We start from the raw sequence: 21,034 nt of genomic DNA, 5'->3' as shown, positions 1-21,034 counted from the left end.
TTCTTCTTACCCCATCTGTCGAAAGAAAGAAAAAAGACTGAAAAAGTACCGTTTGTGTAAGAAGCCGAGAATCTTTTTTCCCGACAGGCTAAAAGGAAACACGATCAACAATCACCGGAACGAAAGAAAATTTTCCTAATTACAAAATAAGTAAACTCCGCGCGCGTGTGGAATGAGACTGTAGAAGTGCTTCCCGCATACAACTTTTCTCCACATTTACGCATTTTTGTATTGATACAAAGGAATACAACACGGACAATCTTCTAATCATGCATCATTGACACAAGATTCGATAGTGAGCACGCAATTGATTGAATTACCGTAAACACTTAGACTGTCTTATTGCAGAATTGATGCACTTTATCACATCATAACAAGAAAGCAAGTTGTGCTTCCTCATCAACCGAAGAGGGGAACAGAATTGACCCTATAAAGAGTAAAAAGGGTCCAAGCTCACCTTATGAGCAAAGCATCAGTCTTCTTTTCGGTCATCGTACATTGAAGCCCGTCAAATGGCGCGAGCGGCGCTTAGACCTCTAAGGCTTGGAGAACTTCTCCAAATCAGGAACAATCGTGGGCAGCGCAATCAATGGCCTCTTAGCGTATGAATTCATATCTATACGCTAGGCTTCCAACACAATACTCTCTCTTCATGAATGCTATGGTGATTGGATCGATGCCGAAATTGAATGTTTTTCATCTATTTTCATCATACAATTGCACTAAGTGCCTTTCTGAGTATACTTGTGATCATTTGTATCATTGAAAGCGTTGAGCGTAGTTGAAAGTGGATTTCGAACCTTTACTCAGGAGGTAGTTCGTATTCGTCACAACGGCTGACGATGGCGTGAGTAACAGCCCCACATCCTTCTCATTGATACGAAACGTAGGTCGGAAAGATCTAGACCTGATAACGCAAAGCCGTTTTGTGGCTGAGAAGACTAGATTATCAATCCCGCTCAATCCAAAACCTGAAACTTAATCTTTAATCTTTCAAACGTTCGGAGTAAGTGAGTGTATTTCCATGCAAGGTTTGAATTCAATCACCGCTTCACACACTAGAATAACTCTGAAAGGAAAGTGAAATAAAAAATGGGATGCCATTCCTGCTACATGTTTAGTCTTGTTACATATTCAGTACCAACCCCTACACATCACCATGTTGAAAGAGTGCACATTGCAAAATCTTTTCGATCAAATCCCAATCGACCGCGTCTCCGCTTGCATATGTACTCTCAAAAGAGTGTAAGCTGATGTTTGCAAAGAATGATTGTAAATCCTCAATCGTTTGAACTGAATGATCACCTCCGTCCGATTCTGAATCTCTTCGAATTTCATCCAATAATAATGGCTTTCGCTTCGTATTCGATACCATAAATCCATCAACGCCAGAAGCGACATTTTGTTGTTCTGATAGAGACTTAGACGACAGTCGAGGCGTCGTTTGAGCTTTACGTTGGGCACGACGAGCAGAAGCTCCATTTCCACCTCCAGATTGAGTAACACTCCTTCTCTCGTTGATGGCTGACGCCAGCCTATCCAGAATAGACTCAGGCGACCAATCATCTGGTGGATAAACGATATCAACCGTATCAGTGATGAAGAGCCATTGATGAATTTGGAATTCGTCCGTTTGCAAGGTGACCAATAAATCCAAGAAACGACAAGCTCCTTCCACCAGCGACAATTGATCAGATCTATCAGAAGGTAATTCTTCCAAACATGATTCGAACAATCGCATCATCTCCGTAATCACCACCGGCCAAAAGCTATTGAGATGTTTCGACTCGAATCGGATCAGCAATACACGAAGACAGAGATACACTTCACTGATCGCTGGATCATTTGCACCATTGCGCAGTAAATCTACCAACTTCTCTTGTATTAGAGGCAATTGCGTTAGCCAATAATCTTTGGGACTTGAGTACAGCACATATGACATCCGTCGAATATTCAACGCTCGCATACGTGTTTCAGCTTCTCTGTTCGTAAAGATATTTGTCGAAGGCGGTGAGACTCGGCCAATCGTTTCAATGAATCGTTCCTTATCTCCTGTCATGTATGCAAAAATGATTGGCGTGAATGAAATACCAACATCCACATCTGTCTCGAAAAATCGTGGATCGTTAAAGTATTCACCAATAGGAGCTCTCCATGCCTTGTATGTTCCTGGTAATTTGGTCACTTCGACAATCAGGGAAAGTAAGGTAGGGTTGAGGTCCAAGGTTTTCCTGCGAATCTTTAGCGATGGCGAAATGATGTAGTATACCACATTCGTACATAACCCGACGAGCTTATCGGTATCAATCGAAAAGGAACGCAATGCTGGCAATACCTTTTTAGCCAAGTATGATTGTACAGCTTCCGCAGTAGATGTAGTACTCGAACTTGCCAAGTCGCCAATCGATCCGCCTAACTTTTCATCGGTACTTCTTTGGGCTGAAGCATCATCTTGATCTGGATCTGAAGTGACTGTCCTTCTGCCAATCCAAGTGGTCTGCTCAAAGCTGCGTCCACCGATAAGAATGTTGAGATCACAGATACGCGAATACAGATCGATCAGATCACGGCGCAGACGTCGGTCATCACCGCCAACACCTCCAGCAATCGCAGTGGGTGCCTTGCTGTTCACATTTCTCTCGTCCAAGACTTTCTCACCAATGATAGTCAAGCAACGTAATGTAGGGAAAATCTGTGCTTTGTGCTGTGTTGTGTTACCCAAAATATCTTTCACAAAGATAGAGACAACCGGCCAAACTTGCACTGTGGCTTCGCTATCCAGTCTTGCAAGGTATGCTTCCAAGAATGATAACAAAATCGAATCAGGTAGGCCAGGACTGCTCATACTTCTTGAACTTGCACTTTGATTAAGCGCATTGCCTGACACCGGCTTCTCTGCAGAAGCCGTTGATGAAGTTCGGGTAGAGATCACATCGCACAGGAACGTCACCACAATCTGAGCGCTTGGTGCCAAGAATGTAAGAATGTCAAATGCTCCAGATGCGCCTTTTACGTTTCCAGATCTGGTTGCTAAGCTCCAACAAGCGATCAAAGCTTCTACAACTTCGCCAGAATGATTCCTGTACAACTTTTCAAGATATCTGCGGCATCTCGCTTGAACGTTCTTACGTATAATCTCCATCGTATCATGACGTGAATCTTCATTTGTTGGCATTGCGTTCGTTGAGATCCAAGCAAGATGCAAAGTCATTACTGTTTGGTGCAAGCTCTTCCAGACCGCATTATTAGCAGAAGCTCCAAAGCTGTCAGCTGTGCTTGAATCAGCCGAGAATACACTGGTCAAGGCTCCCAATAAACTAAATTCGCCCTTCTCTGCAATCGATCCCGCATTTCCTGTATCACTTGCTCCGGTGCTTGCCTGCTGTTCTAAGCTTTGTGACAGAACTCGTTCGCTCATAGTCATCAAGGTGATCAAGTCGTTATCATTAGCTAGGCAAGTGACATCGTCTTGAGTGTCGACCCCATAAGCCTGCTCTAGCTCTGCTACACTAGATCTAATGAGAGCACATAAGCCTTGATTGAGTGGTAAAAGAAGGCCATTGAGCGAAGAACGAAAGATTGGTGAGATTGCCAAAACAAAGTCAGACCATTCTGTGAGAATAATTTGATTCTTTGGAGCAGAGAGTCCGGCTTTGAGGGTGGAGAGTAATAGCGTCGGTGGACCGGGAGCAGCTTGCTGATTTTGTCTGCCATTCGCACTGTGTGTGCTAATAAAGATGCCATGCAAAGTGCGCAAAAGCTTTCCTTGAACTGATAAGATACCTTCGCGAATATCTAGCAAAAGTCGTTGTAGCAAGACCGTTTCAATCTCTTTTAATTGCACTTCGCCTATGTGTACCTTGCCCAATAGAGCACCAATTATGTCTACCGCTAAAGCATGAATGCTTTCGTGAGCGGATTGATAAGCACTCTGTGCAGTCGCATCACTTCTCAATAAGGAGATTAGTACCTCAAAGATAAAGTGTGTATACGTCTTCTCTGGCTCTGAGCTTGCGTACGAGGCAAGCTTTTTGCTGGTCGATCGTTGCACTTGAGCAGTACGCAAAGTTCGTGCCAAAGCAGGCCCTCCGAGGAAAGCCAATTGCAACAATATCGACAAGGCATAACGTACCCTTTCATGATCCAATGGTCGCTTGTAAATGAAGAAACGAATTTCATGTCCGTCAATAGTGTATTTCTCCTCCGTTCGATTTTCACTTGTATCGCAAATGATGAGAAGAAGCGGATCGAGTAAAGCTGTAAACGCTCTGGCATGGTTCCGTACCCATGTCTCAGCCAATTGACGCTCATTCCAATCAGGCGATAAAAGTCCGTCCAAAACGCTCAAGAGAGGATCAACTAGCAATGAAGAGGCTAACCGCACATCATCTGAGTAACGCCAGATAGTATTGAAGGTCTCTAATGCATCTTCACGCTCTGCAAAGGTGCCTCCGTTCAGGTATCGGGTGAGTATCGCACCAATCTGTGTCCTAGGCGAAAGATCAAATATCGTCCACAACAGCTCCACACTACGTACGTGATACGGATTGCAAGATGGCTGCATAAAGTCAAATAGCCTCTCAACGATCGCGGTTGTGATATCCGTTTGATCAATTGATATTCTATCTTTTAGAACGCGACATTGACTTCCAGCGACAAATGCTTCAATGCAGGCTTCTATTCCGATGAATGATTTCGCATTATGCAATTGTGTTTTCATCTGCTCAATCCACAGAGCACCATTCCAGGTAATCGACGCTTGTGCTTGAGTGGCGTCATACGTTGCATCCAGAATGTTCAATAGTTGACACAATATCGTTAGAGAATCAACGGCCAATGATTGTCTTCGCCCTGGGATGGAAGCACATATATCGAGCAAAGCAGAGATGGTGGAAGGGTGTTGGAACCCAATATAGCGTTTTGCTGCCTCGTCAGCGCCTCCTGATGTTGCTTGATATAGGAAGAGGCCGTGTTCATAGAAAGATTTGGTTTTTACTGTCGATGTGGAGCCTGAAGCGGTGGCATCTGCCAATCTATTACCAAAGACTCTCTTCGGGATTAGAGTCAAGATATCCCTGGCAAGTTGTAATCCAGCAGATGCTTGTAGTCCTGCAGGATTTTCTTGAACCAGTTCAACGATAGCAGAGAAGAGAATGGGTAGATGCACAACCCTACTTTCTTCGTCATGTACTCGAAATGAAGTAAAGATGAACCTTAGTAATGCGATTGCTGAATCTCTGTCTGCAATCGAATCGACGTCATCTGTCCCCTTCGCCTTGAGTTCTTCGCAAATGGCCAGATAGAACTGTCTATATAGCGCAAATGGGTCCACCGCTTCAAACAACATCTTTGCTGTAGTAGAAACGTCGGAGGAGGCAGCCTTTTTTGACTGTTGTTCGCCGCCTTGGGATTGCAAACGCTTCCGAAGAGCTTTGAAGGTATCAATGATCAATGCGTTGGTGATAGGCAAGCCAAGACTCCATTTGTCGAGTAAGCTTATCAGTATCCGATATGGCTTTTGCCGGTCCTTGTTCTCAGCCTTATGGCCTTCGCGATCGTCTTCATTTTCCTCATTGAATGCAGATAGCAATGCAAGACGTGCGTACTGCATAGCATGTTCTTCAAAGTAAGCCTGCTGAGCCGCGATATCCTCCGAAGGTCCTAACAGCCAGGCGTACAGTCTTCTGTTCAAGCTGATATCTCGACGTAATACGACAGCCAATGCTGACTGGAATAGCCGAACACGATCATCCCGACGTACAAGCTCCTTGAATGTTTTCGAATCCAGCTTGAATTTGACTGCTAGAAGATCCAACATTGCTCTTCGTACCAAAAGAGTATCATCTTCCAATGCAGCTGAAAAAGCTCGGATGGCAAGGCCGAGATCCGGACCAACGATTGATGTGACCTCTTTCGCCGATCCTTCTGTGCCATTAAGATCGTCCAATCGCCTGCTGAGATAGTGTAACGATGGTAGTCGGGCTGCTGGAACACTAATGAGAATCATCCATAGATTCTGTAGGAAGAATGGCTGACCTATACTGTCGCGAATTTTGTCGAGCAACTTCAATACCCGCTCAAAGTGTTCACTTGTTTCCTCTTCCAGACCTGGTAGCAAGGCTAATTGCATCGGTTTGGCAATGGGTCTGAGATCTTGTCCTAGAGGCAGATAATGTAGCTCGATAATGTTCAGAACGATTGGCTTGACTGTCATCGAGGCGAATTGGAAGAAAGGTAATAAACCGGGTGTCCAGACTGAAAGATCCCGCCTTAGCCCTTCTGGACCGATAACTGTGAATATATGTTCATAAACCTCGAGAGCTCTTTGATGTACACCTGATGGTAAAGCGGGATTTAAGCATTGTGATAGACGCTTTGCAACGATTAATTTCCTTGGTATAGCATTAAATTGTGTTGATGTTTGCAATGTTTTAAGCAATCTTGCCAAAAATGAAATAAAGTCTGCCCATTCGCTAACGCTATCGAATGTTGCCAAACATTTTTCTACTGCTATTGTATATTTCCTAAACTTTGCATCGGATTGCAAAGTCTTTTCCGATTGAATCGCCCATGCTTTTTCCGCCCTTCTTGCTGCACTACTTTTCCAAAGTTCGCTATTGGTAGCAAGCGAAGCCGATCCGGCAGCGATTGGTGATGCTTTGCCATTCTGTGTGCTCTTAGGTGGTCTAATGCCTTGTTGTGTAATTGAATGAATTGAAGCTGAATCGGAAGCGATTGAAGGTGCAACAGGTTTGCTAAGATGAGCATTCAGACTTGCGGAAAGTGAGCCCAGCTTTGATGATGGAGTTGAGCTACCACTTGCCTCATTCTGTCCAGAGCTCATTTGTGGAATCTTGATCGATCCCTAATAAGGATGTTTGGAATAAGATGGTGGGATGAAAGATGTCTTTGTAATTGGCTGAATGAGAGGGAGGCGTTTTTTGATTTTAAACCTTAATGCATGCACGTTCATAAAGCGCAGTTAACAGGCGTGGAGAGAGACAAACACACACAAGAACGCGGAACAAGGCTTACATGCACGGACATTGGATCATCCCTTTCTGGGTGACGATCAGATCTTCTTTCTTACGGCCATCTCTCAAAGGTCAATAAGGGACAGTCATATCATCAAAGATGTCTCGATCATTACGATCAAGGCCGTTGACCTTGTATCAATCACAACGCAATAGTGGCGCACCTCAAGGACCAGTCATTCCGCCTATTCCAGAAGATGATGGAAGAGGAAGGGATAGTGTTGCTTATGGATCTGGGCCGTCAGGCGAAAAGCCAGGCAAGTCCGGTGGAGTGAGCTCAATGAAAAAGATGGGAAAGCGAACAGGTTTCTCAAAAGCATCTGAAGTCGGATCAAATTTGAAAAAGCGTCTTAGCATGCGATATGCAGAACCTACTCATGTCGACTCTGGAGGTTTCAGTGCCATTCCAGAAGTACCATCATTACCTTCAGCTATACCTGGTGCACCTGATCTACCGCCTGGTGCTAATGAGTTTAGGCAATCAGGTGTCTCGTACGATGCAAACGGAAGACCGCTACCGATCATGGGCGAGGGATTTGGTCAAATGGACACACATCAAGACGCAATGGCTACCTTGGATGAAGCAATGGAAGGATCAAGTCATCATAGTCACTCACAGGTTGCTGCTCTACAAGGGCGTGCAAGCTTAGACGGTCGAGTATCTGCTGGTCCTCTAAGTTTAGAGGGATTTGCACGGGATCCAGCAATCGATTTAGACTTGCTGAGTCAAGATAATTTTGATGCAGAGATGTATTTGAAGATGAAACTTTCCCATTCTTCAGAGGATTTCCTACGACAATTTCAAGATTCACTGAAAGCCGCAAAAGAGGCAGCATCCTCCGATTTGAAGAGACAAGTGTTTCGTAACTATTCCGAATTCATCACAGTATCTAAGGAGATCGCAACGTTGGAGAATGACATGCTGGAACTGAAAGAATTATTGGGCGAATGGAAGACTTTGCCTCAGGCGCTCGAACTGGAAGAAGGCGGAATGGATGGTTTAGGTTCTTTGACAGATTCAGCATTGCGTGGAAGATCTTTGCGAGGCAATCGAAACAGTATGGTAGATTTACAACAAATCTACAAAGCACAAATTATGTCTTTGTGGGAGGGTATTGAAGGATCACAAAAATTCTTGCCTCTCGTTCCAGGAAGGCATTTGATTGCAGAGGCATCTTCTTTCACAGAGCTCAATGCGGCCACGTATAAACCCAAGCAGGGCGTTGCTCTATTTTTGCTGGATGATCTTCTGCTCATTGCAGTGCGTAAGAAACGACAAATGAGTGCGAGGGTGAGACTGGTAGCTGAGCGATGCTTCAGCTTGGCGGAAATTGTCGTAATCGATTTAAAGGACGGAGGTGAACTTACAAATGCGATCAAAATCAAAAGAGGAAAAGAAAGCTTTGTTTATCGTACAGATCGTGGGGAAGATAAACGTGCTTTGCTCAACGCATTCCGAAGAGTGGCCGAAGAGCTTGCTAATAAACGACGCAAAGACAGTCTAGCCGAAGCTGAGGCTCGCAAACGTGATACGATTTTCCCAAGTGTCGATAGTGGTGTTTTGTCAGTTTCGGCAAGATTGACTGGAAGTGTGGATACTTTCCGCAGAAGTGCCATGTCCTCAAGTGACGATAGCAGCGGTCGAGGTGGCAATGAGAAAGATCTCAATAGATGGCTAAGCGATTTCTCTGATCAGATCGCTGTTTCTATTGCCTTGCGTGAATGGGGAGAAGCGGTTGATCTAGTTGAAAAAGGTCAAGCTTTGCTCGCTGAACACGATATCAATACCGGTAGCGAATCTGCCAATGCAACACACCGAGAGCTATCCTTACGTATTCGATCTTTGGTATCCCAGCTTGTGGAAGCGATCAGTCATGATCTCTCATCTCCGCTATTGAAAAAGACATCAGTGGTACGCAATGTCGGCTTTCTCCTTCGACTTGATAAAGGAGAAAGAGCACGAGAGATTTTCTTGAACTCACGCAGTGAGCTATTGAAGAGGAGAAGTAGACAGATCAAATTTGAAGGAGACGTTAGCCTCTATATCAGCGAGCTCGCTCTGGTTCATTTCACACTGATCAAGAATACGAGTGAATGGTATATGAGCGCGTTCAAGGACAATCATATGGCAAGTGGGTTCGTTCGTTGGGCTGCCTCGCAAATTGAAACGTATGCAGAGATCTTCCGAAGACAAGTTTACGGGATGGCGGATCAAGACCCAAAGGTGGTCACAGAAGCGGTCGAGATTACAATGTCAAGCGCTTCTCAGCTTAAGGAGGTAGGACTGGATCTCACATTCTTCTTGAAAGACTTGCTAAAGGTGGACGGACAAAATGCGAGTGCCATGGGAGCAGCAGCAGCGGCAGTAGGAGGACTATCAGCACCAGGCGTTCCATCTCTAACAGTCACATTAGCAGATGATCCTGATGCGATTGCAAAAAGGCTATCGGCGATTGATATTCGTCGTCAAAGTATGATCGCGCGTCAATGAGAGAGGTCGGGTGTGTAATTCTGTAAATCATTAATCATTTGTACATTAATTAAACATAAAATTATCATGCTGAAGTGTTTTATGATTTTGACCAGACTACATAGGCAAGATAAGCGATCACAATGGCAAAAGGTACCAAATTTTCCCGAGGGATTTGACCCAAGATTCCTCCAGCACGAGGTGCACCTGCAGATCCTGATCCACCGGCCAAACTATGACCACTTCCCGGGAACGTACCCGAACCTGGAACGGCCGAGCCTTTGTTAATGTATTGCGAAACCATTTCAGTTAATTTTGAAGCATTTGCACCACGTAATTGATCCAAAATACCACCTTTTCTTATAAAAACAAACGTTGGCATTGCACGTACGCCATACCTTTGAGCGATTTGTTGAAATTGATCAACATCCACTTTAAGAAAATGAGCATTTTGTCCATGTTGACGTGCTAATGAATCGAAAACCGGTGCAATCATCTTGCATGGCGGACACCATGATGCCGTAAAATCCACAACGACCAACTTTTCGCCGGCCGATGAAAGTGTTTTGTCGAATTCTATTTGTGGGTATGCAAATGTAAGCAATCAAGTCATTTGAAGATGTGCACTTCCCTTCTCCTACTACTCACCGGCTGTTGAAGAGATCACAGTGGCCATCTTGACAACTTTTTTGTATGGAAGTCGGTAGTTTAAATGTAACAAGATGATATGTTCCTGTTTAAAGGTTCTTGCCCCACCACTCTAGTCCTTCAATACATGCACGGCCCTGAATCGCCAAAATAAGACTCGTCTTCCTGCAATAAAAACGCCCTGCGCCGGCGTATAGGCGAATAGGCGGCAATCACTGCACTTCTTTCTAAAAGGCATTCCGGTCATTAAAGCCTGGTTCTTCTTTACATTAAGAATAATTGACAACTTTGCTTGAGAAGCATAAGTATAATATCATCAAGGGTCTTTCCAGAGTATATTCATACTGTTAAGAAGTGAAGATAGCTCAGGCTGTAAATTGGAGATAGACTGCTTTATGCTCATTAAGACTCAATTCTACTCCTCTAGCTCAATAATGTTTAATCGTATCAATAAATCGTTTTTGGTTGCCGCTTATGAGTACATAAACGAGACTGTGTGCGGGACAAGACACTTGTACAGTTTTGTTGATTGAAATAGACAAAAGTATAGACTTGAATCTTTTTCCAAAAGGGCGGGAATGTGAGATGTATATATATACGTGTGGCTGAGAAACGAGCATGAGAAGTTGATTTAGTGAATGGCGAATGGTCCAATCCAGTATACTATCCGAGACAGAAACATCAATCTGAACCACCATCCAAACCACGGTTTCCTCCTTCTAAGCAACGTTACCTTAATCCAGTTTTTCCACTTCAGGCTCATCCTTCTTGCCTGCTTCTGCTTCATCAAAGTTTTCCACAACATCTGGAACTTCATCATCATCTTCCTTTGCACCACCGGCAGCAGTTGCAGCTTGTTGTGCAGCATTCATTGCTTGATAACTTTCTGCCAATTTACGCAAACTTGCCAAAGAATCAGGACCCAATTGGTTAATGATTCCGGGAACCAAATCGGTCAGTTCCTTATCAGCACCATGGCCGTAGATGGCGTGAACGTTGGAAGAATTGAGTCCGTGGACTATGCAGGTGGGGAAGGAAGGGGAGGGTGTATGTGTAAGTAGTCTGTTATAATGCATTTATTATCCGGTATACCATTGTGTGCTTTCTCCGATTTGTTCCATCATCTGTACTTTCCCATGAAAGCCAGTCATTCCTACTCCAGCATTCCTTAGATTTCCCACCGATACTCACTCTTTGGTTGTTGGAAGTGCAAAACGTTTCCGTCATCTTTGAACATATTAACTTCTTCAATCCCTGTCAAAGGTTGAACATTAAGTTTTTTCAATGCAGATTGTAATTTTTTATCTGCATCTGCGCCACCCGGACCTTTTGGTTTACGAACAACTTTTCTTCTTGGTGTTCCTTTACCGCCAATTCGAGTGGCAGATTGTAGCTTTGCCAATTTCTCTGCGTCAATCACCATTTTTGCTTTGTTTTGATGTGTTGTGTGCAGTCAATTTGATCAACTGCAGACTATTGCTCAATAGTGGTGTATGTGATGTGTCGAATGAGATTCAAATCCAAGAATCCCTTCTGTCGATGCTGATGATGATGATGACAAAAGTAATCGCCATTAGCATCTTGCTTGCTTGCTTACTTTCTTCCTTTCTTCTGCGTGCGCCCTCGTCCCCCCGGCGCGGCACTTTTACTTTGCTCAAATAGATCGTTAAGCTGCTGTCCATTCTCTCCGCGCTATGGTCGTTAATTCTTCGCTTAAGCACACGCACACGCACACGCATCCTGCCGCTGCTTTGAATGGCCCATGCCCACACACATCTTGGCTGTTTAGAACGGCGCTACACTCCAAGCAATAAGAACGCGCCTAGGGCTAGCTTTTCAGTTCGGCCGAAATTCACACAGTCGAGCACTTCCTCCTGTCATCATCATCATCATCACTTTCGTATTAATGTCATCAGGATCGTGCAAGAGCTATGAATATCGTATACAGTGCGAAGTATGCTTAATGATGTTCCAAAGTTATTTCTATGTACCTGTATATGAATGAACGAAAATCAAACTTCTCTGCTATGTAATCTTCCTTGCATCATCGATGATCCTTGTCGTTGACTTAAAGTGCTTGAACGACGAAACAGTTCATCTTCATCTTTACTGTCTTTTCTGCGTGAACCTTGCTTTTCCGTTTGTCGATCATCAACAGATCCACCTCCCACAGTTCCCCAACCAGGCGCTCCTTTTGATGCATTGGCTTGCCATTGACTGATCAATGAACTAACACCTTGGAATCGATCTTGCGCTTCTCCTTTAGGTTTCGGCGCCAACGGCGGTGGAGGAGGTTTGTTGTTGGTATCGTTCAAATTGCCAACGATCTGTTTCACTGGAGATCTACTACGTAACGATCCAAACTTCTCCACCTGTTCTTTTTCCATCGCTTCTTTTTCCCATGGCTTCAAATGGGATGCAGAAGTGGAAGATTTGGTCGGTATGTTTGGCTTGCTTGAACGGTCCAATGCTGGCAATGTACCTGTATTTGAAAGTGGTGGCATAGTGGAAGACTTCGTAGGAGGATGATCGGCAGATGCTGACAATGTCGAACTCAAGCCGACAGGCTTGCTGGCAACTGCTGGTGGCGAGCGTAAAGGTCGTACTTCGTCCTCCCGACGAGCGCTGCTAGGCAGGTCAACCTTGTCTTGAGGAACGGTGTGTCGGGTAGCGATATGGTCCGGCTTGACAGGTGGACTTGGCTTGCTCGATGTACGCTGATCGTCACTCAATCGTACGTCTTCAAATCTGTTGACCAAATTACCCGTTTTGTTGACTTGTGTCGGTTTGGGAGACAGAACGGGCAATGCTTCTGAAGCTGGAACAATGGATGGCTGCGAGTCAATATCTGGCGAAGCATGTCCAGGTGATGTAGATGCATCGGCATATTGTTTGCCAACAGGCGCTTGTGCTGCGGCGTCCACTTTCACAGATCGTGCTATGGGCACTTCTTCGTCGAAATCGATCAAACGACCGGTACTCTTGGTTTGTGTTGGCATGATTTGACTGATTGGACGTCCACTCGGGGTACTATTCAAAGTAGGCTGAGGCAAAAAGTGCATCTCCTCATCATCTTCATCCCAAGCTGGTGCAATAGCCTTTTGTTGATCTCCTAGACCACCATGCAAACCCTCAAATTGAGCACTGCTGGAGCTTGTAGCATTTTCTAAGGCAGTAGAAGTACCCGTCGCGACTGGAGACCTGAGCACGTTCTCTCCAATGATATTAGGTTGTGCAGTGCTTGCTGGTGGACTCTTTGCTGAATCACTCTTCATCCAATCCGGAGTTCTGACTTTACCAGGAGCTGCCGATGGCGCTTTCGTCGAGCCGTGGTCCTGTTGCCTCTCCAACGCTTTCTGTTTGGCTTCAGCAAAGCTTGAAGGCACTATGGCACTCGCCCTCTTGTTCACAGGCATATCAAGGTCTTCCGGTGGCATCTCGTCTTCTCCACTAGATGTGTCGCCATCCTCTTCCAGTGTCTTTCGATCAGCCTTTTGGACGGAATTTGCTTGACCTGTAGGCAACTCGACCGCCTTGCTTGCATCTGATGCAACATCACTACCATTCCTCTGAAGCCAGTCATGCTTGCGAGATGGCAACGAAGGAGGCGGTAAACGATCTCCCGTGAGTGCTGTAGAAGAGGTGCCAGAAGGCTGAGCCTGTTGATGTGGCCATCGATTGCCGACCGCAGAAGCTCCACTAGGCTTTCCAGTGATAGGTGGCAGAGGCTTAGATTGCACAGGCACAGAGCTACGTTTAGAAGCCATTGCACCGAATTTGTCCGCCATTGCGCTCACAGGTGCTCTATTCGACAAGCCAGGGATGGAAGATTGCATATTCGGTGATGTAGATACTGGAGATCGTCCAGGCGAAAGAGGACTTTTGACCTCTGTCGGTGAGGGTTTTGCGGGAATATTGTCCGTCGGATACCTCCTGTCCAGCTCTTCCACGCTTGGGAATCTACTTGAGGTATCGTCTTCTTTGACTGTTTTTGGCTGTATAGGCCCTTGCTTCTCGAATCGGTTGGATAACGAAGATACACTTGACGCTCCTGTCGGAGCAGATGCATTGGCTGGTGGAGGAATAGGAGAAGCACGAGCGCTATCCAAACGATTAGCAGCATCAAAGCCAGGTAAAGCCGGACTATGATCCAGAGCAGAACTTGGACGTGAAGAGTCACCGATCAAGGTCTTGCTGCTACCGTTCTTCATCATACCCTTACTCGGCGCGAACGAATCGGAGAATCCCAAAGGCGATCCTTTCTCGGGTGAAAGAGGTCGAGGTTGGGCAGATGAAGCTTGAGAATTGAGATTACCAAAGGAAGAGGTCGATTTGCGCATCGAAGTAGAAGGCTGTAGGGTGGCAGCGGCTGCTTGTTCGAATTTAGCAGCAGCAGCACTTGTTGCTGCAGACGATGGTGTGCCTCCTGTACCTTTTGCCGGTCTGCCTCTGCGCATTGGTGTGATGGCTTCGCTTCTTCTCTTCAAATCTTCATCTTCAGCGCGCTTTCTGTCTGCTTCTGTTTGACCAACTTCTATCAGATCGGTCGTCACACCACCTGCTGCTGCTTTGGGCTTCGATGAGATTTGAGTTGGATGAGATCCAGGTGAAGACATTGGCATACTGGCCGAGCCACTCTTCATCGCAGAGATCTTGTTCAAAATGGAAGATGGCGGCTGAGTGCCCAGCATTCTGTGTACTCGCAGTAAAATCTCATCAATCGAAGGTCGACTTGAGGATTGTTCTTGCAGCATAGAAGCAATAAGATCCTTTAGCCTTTGCGAGTACGGTGGCATATGCGGAAATCGATATCTTGCATTAAGAATTGCCAAAGGTCCACCTCCATTCTCTTCAAAAGGTGTTGTGTAATAGCAGAGCTTATATAGCAGCACACCCATAGCCCATATATCGGCCTTTTCGTCAATGACCCGCCTTTGATAGACATCGACCATTTCAGGAGCACGGTATTGCAACGTGGTATGCTTGTTCAGATCTGCTTCTACCAACTTCACTTCATCCAACGTCTGGGCCGGCGTTCGGGAAGTGAGAGCTTTTGAACTTCCAAAATCGCATAATTTGTACGTCGGTCCAACGCCTGGATTCGATCTTGGTGGTGGAGAAAGAAGGATATTTTCGACTTTGAGATCTCTGTGCATCAGGGGTGGATTGAGGTTGTGCATCACACTCAAACCTGCTGCTACATCACCAAAAATTTTCAGTACTTCTGCTTCACTTAACCTTGTCCGTAGCCTTGCATTCATTAGGTCTATGATTCCTCCTCCAGCACAATATTCCATCAAGATGAAGATCTCATATCCTCCTCCTCGTAATGCAGTTGCGCTTGCTTCTATGAAATGTACGATGTTGGGATGCGATCGTAGCTGTTTATGAATTTCGACTTCACTGCGTACGCTTGCCAGCGATTCTTTATCAGGAACAGCCATTCTCTTGAGAACATGCAATGTTTCACCTTTTGTTGTACTTTGTGTTGCTCCTGGAGCTGAAGTTGCTGAGACTGGCATCGGAACTGGTTTATCGGTTGTGACCAAATATACGTGTGCAAATCCACCTTGAGATAAATATTTCTGTACTGTAACAACGATTGGTCCAACCATGATTTGTGTTCCGGGTGCCAAAGTACCTGGAGGAGCCCCTTGACCACCTCCAGCCGGAGAATTACCTCCGTATGGTGGACTCATCATCCCCGCTGCTGATGGAGGCGGAGGCATTCTAGCAGCCGCCATACCAAAGCTACGATTTGCTGCTTAGGAGGCGAACCACAAATTACTTACCCTGCCACGATCTTCGGGATGATTGAGTGAAACCCTTTCAAAAGTGGTGATAAAGATGACACTTTTGGAGGTCTGAACGTTTTGACTTGATTGTGGTAGTGAAGCCAAGAAAAGAAGAGCAACTTCCAATTCTTATTCAACTTGGCCCAAGCATGTCTATGTTTAAGTTGTTAAACACACACACGCGTATTCCAAGCATTTATCCGCACACCCCCCTTTTATTTGATTGACTGCTTCAGCTGGCAGGCATGCTTTCCTTTGTTAAGGTGGAGTAAGATAAACAGCCGAAATCCGAGAATTGGAATGGATGTTTTAGATAAGATAAGATGAAAGGATAACATCAATACTGGATTTGATGGCACGATTTGGATCAACGATGTGTGTTTTGGCTCTTCAGCATCAACACAGACAAATACAATCAATAAATATATATATATAGGTATACTAAACAATATCTGGCGTGGTATCTCTGCTGATACTTTCTAATGTGACACTTCTATCATTTCGTTCTGGTGTGATACCTCTACTGTTCCTATCCGATTTGATACCTCGAACGATACCTTCGAATATAACACCTCCAGCGATCTTTTCTATTATGATACCTCGATTGAGCCTTTCTGATGCGATGCCTCTAGCGTTTCTTTCTGATGTGGTATCTCTGCTAATCCTTTATCAATCACTATAAATTATCTTATCTTATCATAAGATAAATATAAAAGATCAAGTGTTCAAGGATGTTTGATGAGGATGTTAAAGTAATATACTCATTGAGGGAGCGAACAATAAGAATAGCAAAAGCAGCAATTCAGTATGGAGCCTCTGTCAAGTTGTGTTTTGTTTAAGGCACGAATGAAATATGCATATCTAATAAAATAATTAGACAGCTGCGTACATACCTAAGCCACAACGTTCTTGTCATCACACTTTTTCCCTACGGCCGTTGCCAGTGTAATCTGCTTACCATCCTTTTGTTCACCGCGGTTGAAGCGCGGTAAAGGGGGGAGAAGATGCATGTGTGTGTGCAGTGTGCCTGACTGAAAGGTTTTCTTTGGCTTACTATTTCTTGCTCTCATGTTCCCACCCAATACACGCGGTGCCGTTTTAAGACGCAAGTAGAATGCTTTATCTCCGCTTTCCACTAGAATTCATGTCAGAATAAAACTTACCTCCTAACTTCTAAAATACCGATAAGCCTTCCTTTATGGGAATCCAAGATGACAAAGACGATAGTCGGCATTATAGTCTTGTAAATTACACCGAATAATGAGAAAGAAGATCAGCATGGTCCTAATAACGGGCTCAATCTTCCCCACGCATTCTATCTCAGAACATCCCTTGTTCGACATACGGTGAGGATTTTATTCGGATATGATTTTCATAATCTAAATGACCGAAGCTCCGAGAAAGGGGACGGAGAGAGAGAGAGAGTTTCACTAATAAAGCCCGTGAAAAGTTTTGTGAAAATGAATGTGACTCCTTCTCTCGCATAAATACAGGGCCTGACACCTGTCAAATCAAAAAGATTCAGCTCGCCAAAAAAACCACTAGCCGCGATAAGCAGCAAGAGGCGTGCATATAAAGCGCGGATTTAAACTTCTGGCTGACAGGGCAGACTGACAATCTTCACCTTCGGATTTAGGAACATGCGCGTTTTGTGCGCGGACGATTGCATAAACACGGGCTCATGATCACAGAGTATGGCGACAACAACACGACGGGCTATGACTGTTGATGTGCAGTGTTTAGATATTCAATATAGCCCGTTATGAATCCGTTGACAGACGTTCACACAAGATGTTAAATCTTCTAAACCCCGCTGCTCATCTTTTCATGGTTCAGCATATCAGTCAAAAATTGAAAACGGACAATTTTAAGAGATGATCATGCATGCAGTACATACTGAAAAAATTTTAAACTTGCTCAGCAGTCATCGACGGACTTTAGAGATTGTGATGGATTGATTCGAAATTATATAAAGTCGTCTCTGTAAATTGATATTCAGGAAAAAGGGGTTCATTAGCGATCAACGGGAATATTCTCATCCATCACTTCACATTCAGCCTCCTTTCCCTTTGTGTCGAATTGATATATCCTTATTCACCACTTCACTTCCAACCTTCCTTCCTCACCTTAAAGCACAAGCCATGGTCGCTTCCAACATGGGTGAATCGGTTCAGGCCGAATCCAAGGCACCCTCTACAGCCAGTCAACATTCAGCCGCCAACAATCACCACGATCATGAGATCACCGAAAAAGATATCGAAATTGCTGAAAATCCAATCGCAGCCCATGAAAAGCCACCACATGCAAACGATACAGATGATGGTTATGCACGTGGATCAAAGTTATTCCTAATCATGACTGCTGTTATGTTATTCGTCTTTTTGGCCGCGCTTGATCAAACGATCGTTTCAACTGCCGTTCCCGTGGTAACGAATCAATTCAATTCTTTTTCGGATGTTGGATGGTATGGATCAGCATATTTGCTCACTTCAACTGCATTCCAACCTTTGTTTGGTAGAATGTATTCTTCTTTTAGCGTAAAGTATACTTATCTTGCAAGTTTGTTCATCTTTGAAATCGGTTCTTTGATCTGTGGTGTAGCACAAGATTCTCCCACTTTCATCGTCGGTCGTGCGATCGCAGGTTTAGGCATGGCCGGTGGATATAGTGGCTCTATGATCATAGTCAACCTCATTGCTCCTTTGGAAACTCGTCCTCTTCTTACAAGTTTGATCGGAGCAGCATATGGTGTAGGAGGAACGATTGGTCCTCTAATCGGAGGCGCGTTCACTTCCCACGCGACTTGGCGTTGGTGTTTTTATATTAATTTGGTATTTTATGCAATCGTTGGCCCGGCAATTTTGGTATTCTTACAAATTCCTCCAACCAAACATGAAAAGACTGTTTGGAAACGTTTGGCAGTTATCGATTGGTTAGGAAGTGTTTTGGTCTTGAGTTCTTTGATTTGCATCTTACTCGTTTTACAATGGGGTGGTGTAAAGTATGATTGGAACGATAGCAAGATTATTGGACTAATCGTCGGATTCTTCGTCATTGCTGCCGCCTTCTTGGTCGAACAATACTATGTCGGTGAACATGCAACGATTCCATTCCGTATCTTCAAGAATCGTACAGTTGGATTTGGAACAATCGTCAACTTCGGTATTGCAGGTGCTTATTTCTCTGAATTATACTTTTTGCCAATTTATTTCCAATCCGTCAAAGGTTCAAGTGCAATTCGTTCAGGTGTTCAAACACTTCCGTTCATCGTTGCAGTCATCTTTTCCGTAACTATCACGGGTGGTGTGGTAAACAAGACTGGAATTTACATTCCATTCTTGTTCGCAGGTACTGCTTTGGCCGCAATCGGTGGTGGAATGTTATACTTCTTAGAAGTTGATTCTTCTCAAGCAATGTGGTGTGGTTTACAATTCTTTGCCGGTTTCGGTCCGGGTATGGCATGGATGTTACCATTCATTGCCTCTTCTGCCGCTTTACCAGTAGAAGATATTGCTTTGGGTTCGGCAATCGTCATCTTCTTCCAAACATTAGGTGGTACAATCTTTGTTTCGGTAGCTCAATCAGTTTTCCAAAACAAATTTGTCCTTTATTTACGTGAAATTCCAGGTGTAAATCCTGAAACAATCGTTTCAAAAGGTGTTTCTGCTTTCCGTGCTTTCACTCCAGCAGAACAACTTCCAGCCGTTTTGGACGCCGCAAATCATGCACTCAAACGTGATTGGATCATGATTGGTTGCTTGGGCGCTTTTGCTTTCGTTGGTGTATTTGGAATGGAACTTAACCGTCGCATTCCAATCGGCACTTCCGCTCCTGCCGCCGCTTAGAATATAAATAATATGCAATATAGATCTTTCTTCTTATGTCTTTTTCTCTCTCTGCTTCTTTGTAGATTTGCTCGATACCACTTAAATTGTTTTATGCGAATTTATAAATTCAATCATTGAATTATACATGGTGTTGAAAGGCTTGAGATAGAGTAGACATATCTCTATGGTGCCTTTGTAGGGTCCCAAGTGACTCCCTTTCCGGTCTCCATGGCATTCAAAGTGTCGATATCCTGTTTGCTCAATTCGAAATCGTACAAATCAGCATTTGCCTTGATACGTTCTTCGTTGGAAGATTTTGGCAAGACGATAAAGTCTTGTTGCAAAGACCATCTGATCAAAACTTGAGCAGGTGATTTCTTGTACTTTTCACCAATCTTGTGTAATTCCGGTCGATCAACAAATGCTCCTTTACCTAAAGGTGAATAAGCCTGTAGGGCGATATTATGTTTACGACATTCGGTCACGATATCTTTGCGTTGAAAGAATGGTGAAATTTCAATTTGATTTATACTTGGTGGATCGTTGGGAAATTGAGCAAGCAATTCTTTGATATGGTGAACGCCATAATTGCTCACGCCTGCACTCTTGATTTTACCTTGCTTCTTTGCGTCGATCAAAGCGCGATATGTTTCTAGTCTCTTTTCTTTACCTGGATTGGGCGAATGGATCAAAACTAGATCGAAGAAGTCCAGACCGGCCTTCTTTAAAGATTCATCTAGTGTCTTGGTGGTTTGGTTGTATCCGTGATTAGTGTCCCAGATCTGCAAATGAGAGGAAAGGATGTCAGAATTGATCAAAATGTACGCATATATACTGCTTTACTCACCTTTGTTGTGATCCAAACATCTTCTCTTTTCATTCCACTAGCTTTGAATCCTTCACCTACAACTTCTTCATTTTCATACCATTGAGCAGTATCGATATGACGATAACCGAATTGTAATGCATGTTTGATTGCATCTGCACTTTGAGTCAAATAAACACCTAATCCTAAACGTGGAATACTTAGTCCATCATTTAGCTTGAGAGTGGAGTTTAATCGTAGAGAAGATGCCATCTTTGTTATTGTTGGTGAATGTTGTGAGTATAAGAAGGATGTGTTGAATTGGTAAGCTTCTTAACCTTTTAGTATGTGGAGAGTTTTTGGCTCGGAGTTAGTGCAGTGCATTGCGAGAACGGCACCCGAGCGGAGGCTAACGTCTGATATAGAAAATAAGATTTTTGTTTCTTCGCGTCAGT

General features: G+C 44.3%; 8 protein-coding genes across 8 annotated transcripts; 2 read left to right on the top strand and 6 right to left on the bottom strand.

Annotated features, from left to right (window-relative positions):
• Nucleotides 1-1,105: 1,105 nt before the first annotated feature.
• Nucleotides 1,106-6,895, bottom strand: FA14DRAFT_161103 (uncharacterized protein). Its single transcript, XM_025498965.1, has one exon. The coding sequence runs from the start codon at nt 6,842-6,844 to the stop codon at nt 1,148-1,150; it is 5,697 nt and encodes a 1,898-aa protein (XP_025356660.1). The 5' UTR covers nt 6,845-6,895; the 3' UTR covers nt 1,106-1,147.
• A 239-nt stretch (nt 6,896-7,134) lies between these two features.
• On the top strand, nt 7,135-9,525 carry FA14DRAFT_168028 (uncharacterized protein; the record flags this gene model as incomplete). The annotated part of the gene is made up of 2 exons (XM_025500124.1): nt 7,135-9,373; nt 9,449-9,525. The coding sequence occupies 2 exons, from the start codon at nt 7,135-7,137 to the stop codon at nt 9,523-9,525; spliced, it is 2,316 nt and encodes a 771-aa protein (XP_025356659.1).
• A 7-nt stretch (nt 9,526-9,532) lies between these two features.
• On the bottom strand, nt 9,533-10,180 carry FA14DRAFT_172904 (thioredoxin-like protein; the record flags this gene model as incomplete). The annotated part of the gene is made up of 2 exons (XM_025500441.1): nt 9,533-10,080; nt 10,153-10,180. The coding sequence occupies 2 exons, from the start codon at nt 10,178-10,180 to the stop codon at nt 9,605-9,607; spliced, it is 504 nt and encodes a 167-aa protein (XP_025356658.1). The 3' UTR covers nt 9,533-9,604.
• A 473-nt stretch (nt 10,181-10,653) lies between these two features.
• On the bottom strand, nt 10,654-11,834 carry FA14DRAFT_161100 (NAC-domain-containing protein). Its single transcript, XM_025498964.1, has 2 exons — nt 11,344-11,834; nt 10,654-11,170 (listed from the first exon to the last, which is right to left on the bottom strand). Exons 1-2 carry the CDS (start codon nt 11,573-11,575, stop codon nt 10,887-10,889), a joined length of 516 nt encoding a protein of 171 aa, XP_025356657.1. The 5' UTR covers nt 11,576-11,834; the 3' UTR covers nt 10,654-10,886.
• On the bottom strand, nt 11,606-12,027 carry FA14DRAFT_54376 (uncharacterized protein). Its single transcript, XM_025502508.1, has one exon. The coding sequence runs from the start codon at nt 11,889-11,891 to the stop codon at nt 11,667-11,669; it is 225 nt and encodes a 74-aa protein (XP_025356656.1). The 5' UTR covers nt 11,892-12,027; the 3' UTR covers nt 11,606-11,666.
• A 2,798-nt stretch (nt 12,028-14,825) lies between these two features.
• On the bottom strand, nt 14,826-15,851 carry FA14DRAFT_123230 (kinase-like protein; the record flags this gene model as incomplete). Its single annotated transcript, XM_025496559.1, has 1 exon — nt 14,826-15,851. A coding segment is annotated over one exon (1,026 nt), but the record flags the coding sequence as incomplete, so codon positions are not given.
• A 2,252-nt stretch (nt 15,852-18,103) lies between these two features.
• Nucleotides 18,104-19,792, top strand: FA14DRAFT_123311 (MFS general substrate transporter; the record flags this gene model as incomplete). Its single annotated transcript, XM_025496564.1, has 1 exon — nt 18,104-19,792. The coding sequence occupies one exon, from the start codon at nt 18,104-18,106 to the stop codon at nt 19,790-19,792; it is 1,689 nt and encodes a 562-aa protein (XP_025356654.1).
• Nucleotides 19,727-20,941, bottom strand: FA14DRAFT_146677 (Aldo/keto reductase). Its single transcript, XM_025497327.1, has 2 exons — nt 20,622-20,941; nt 19,727-20,556 (listed from the first exon to the last, which is right to left on the bottom strand). Exons 1-2 carry the CDS (start codon nt 20,850-20,852, stop codon nt 19,957-19,959), a joined length of 831 nt encoding a protein of 276 aa, XP_025356653.1. The 5' UTR covers nt 20,853-20,941; the 3' UTR covers nt 19,727-19,956.
• Nucleotides 20,942-21,034: the final 93 nt, after the last annotated feature.

The sequence above is a fragment of the Meira miltonrushii genome (genome assembly GCF_003144205.1).
Source record: "Meira miltonrushii strain MCA 3882 unplaced genomic scaffold FA14scaffold_2, whole genome shotgun sequence".
NCBI lineage: Eukaryota > Fungi > Basidiomycota > Exobasidiomycetes > Exobasidiales > Brachybasidiaceae > Meira > Meira miltonrushii.
This window is presented reverse-complemented; position numbering and strand designations above follow the sequence as displayed.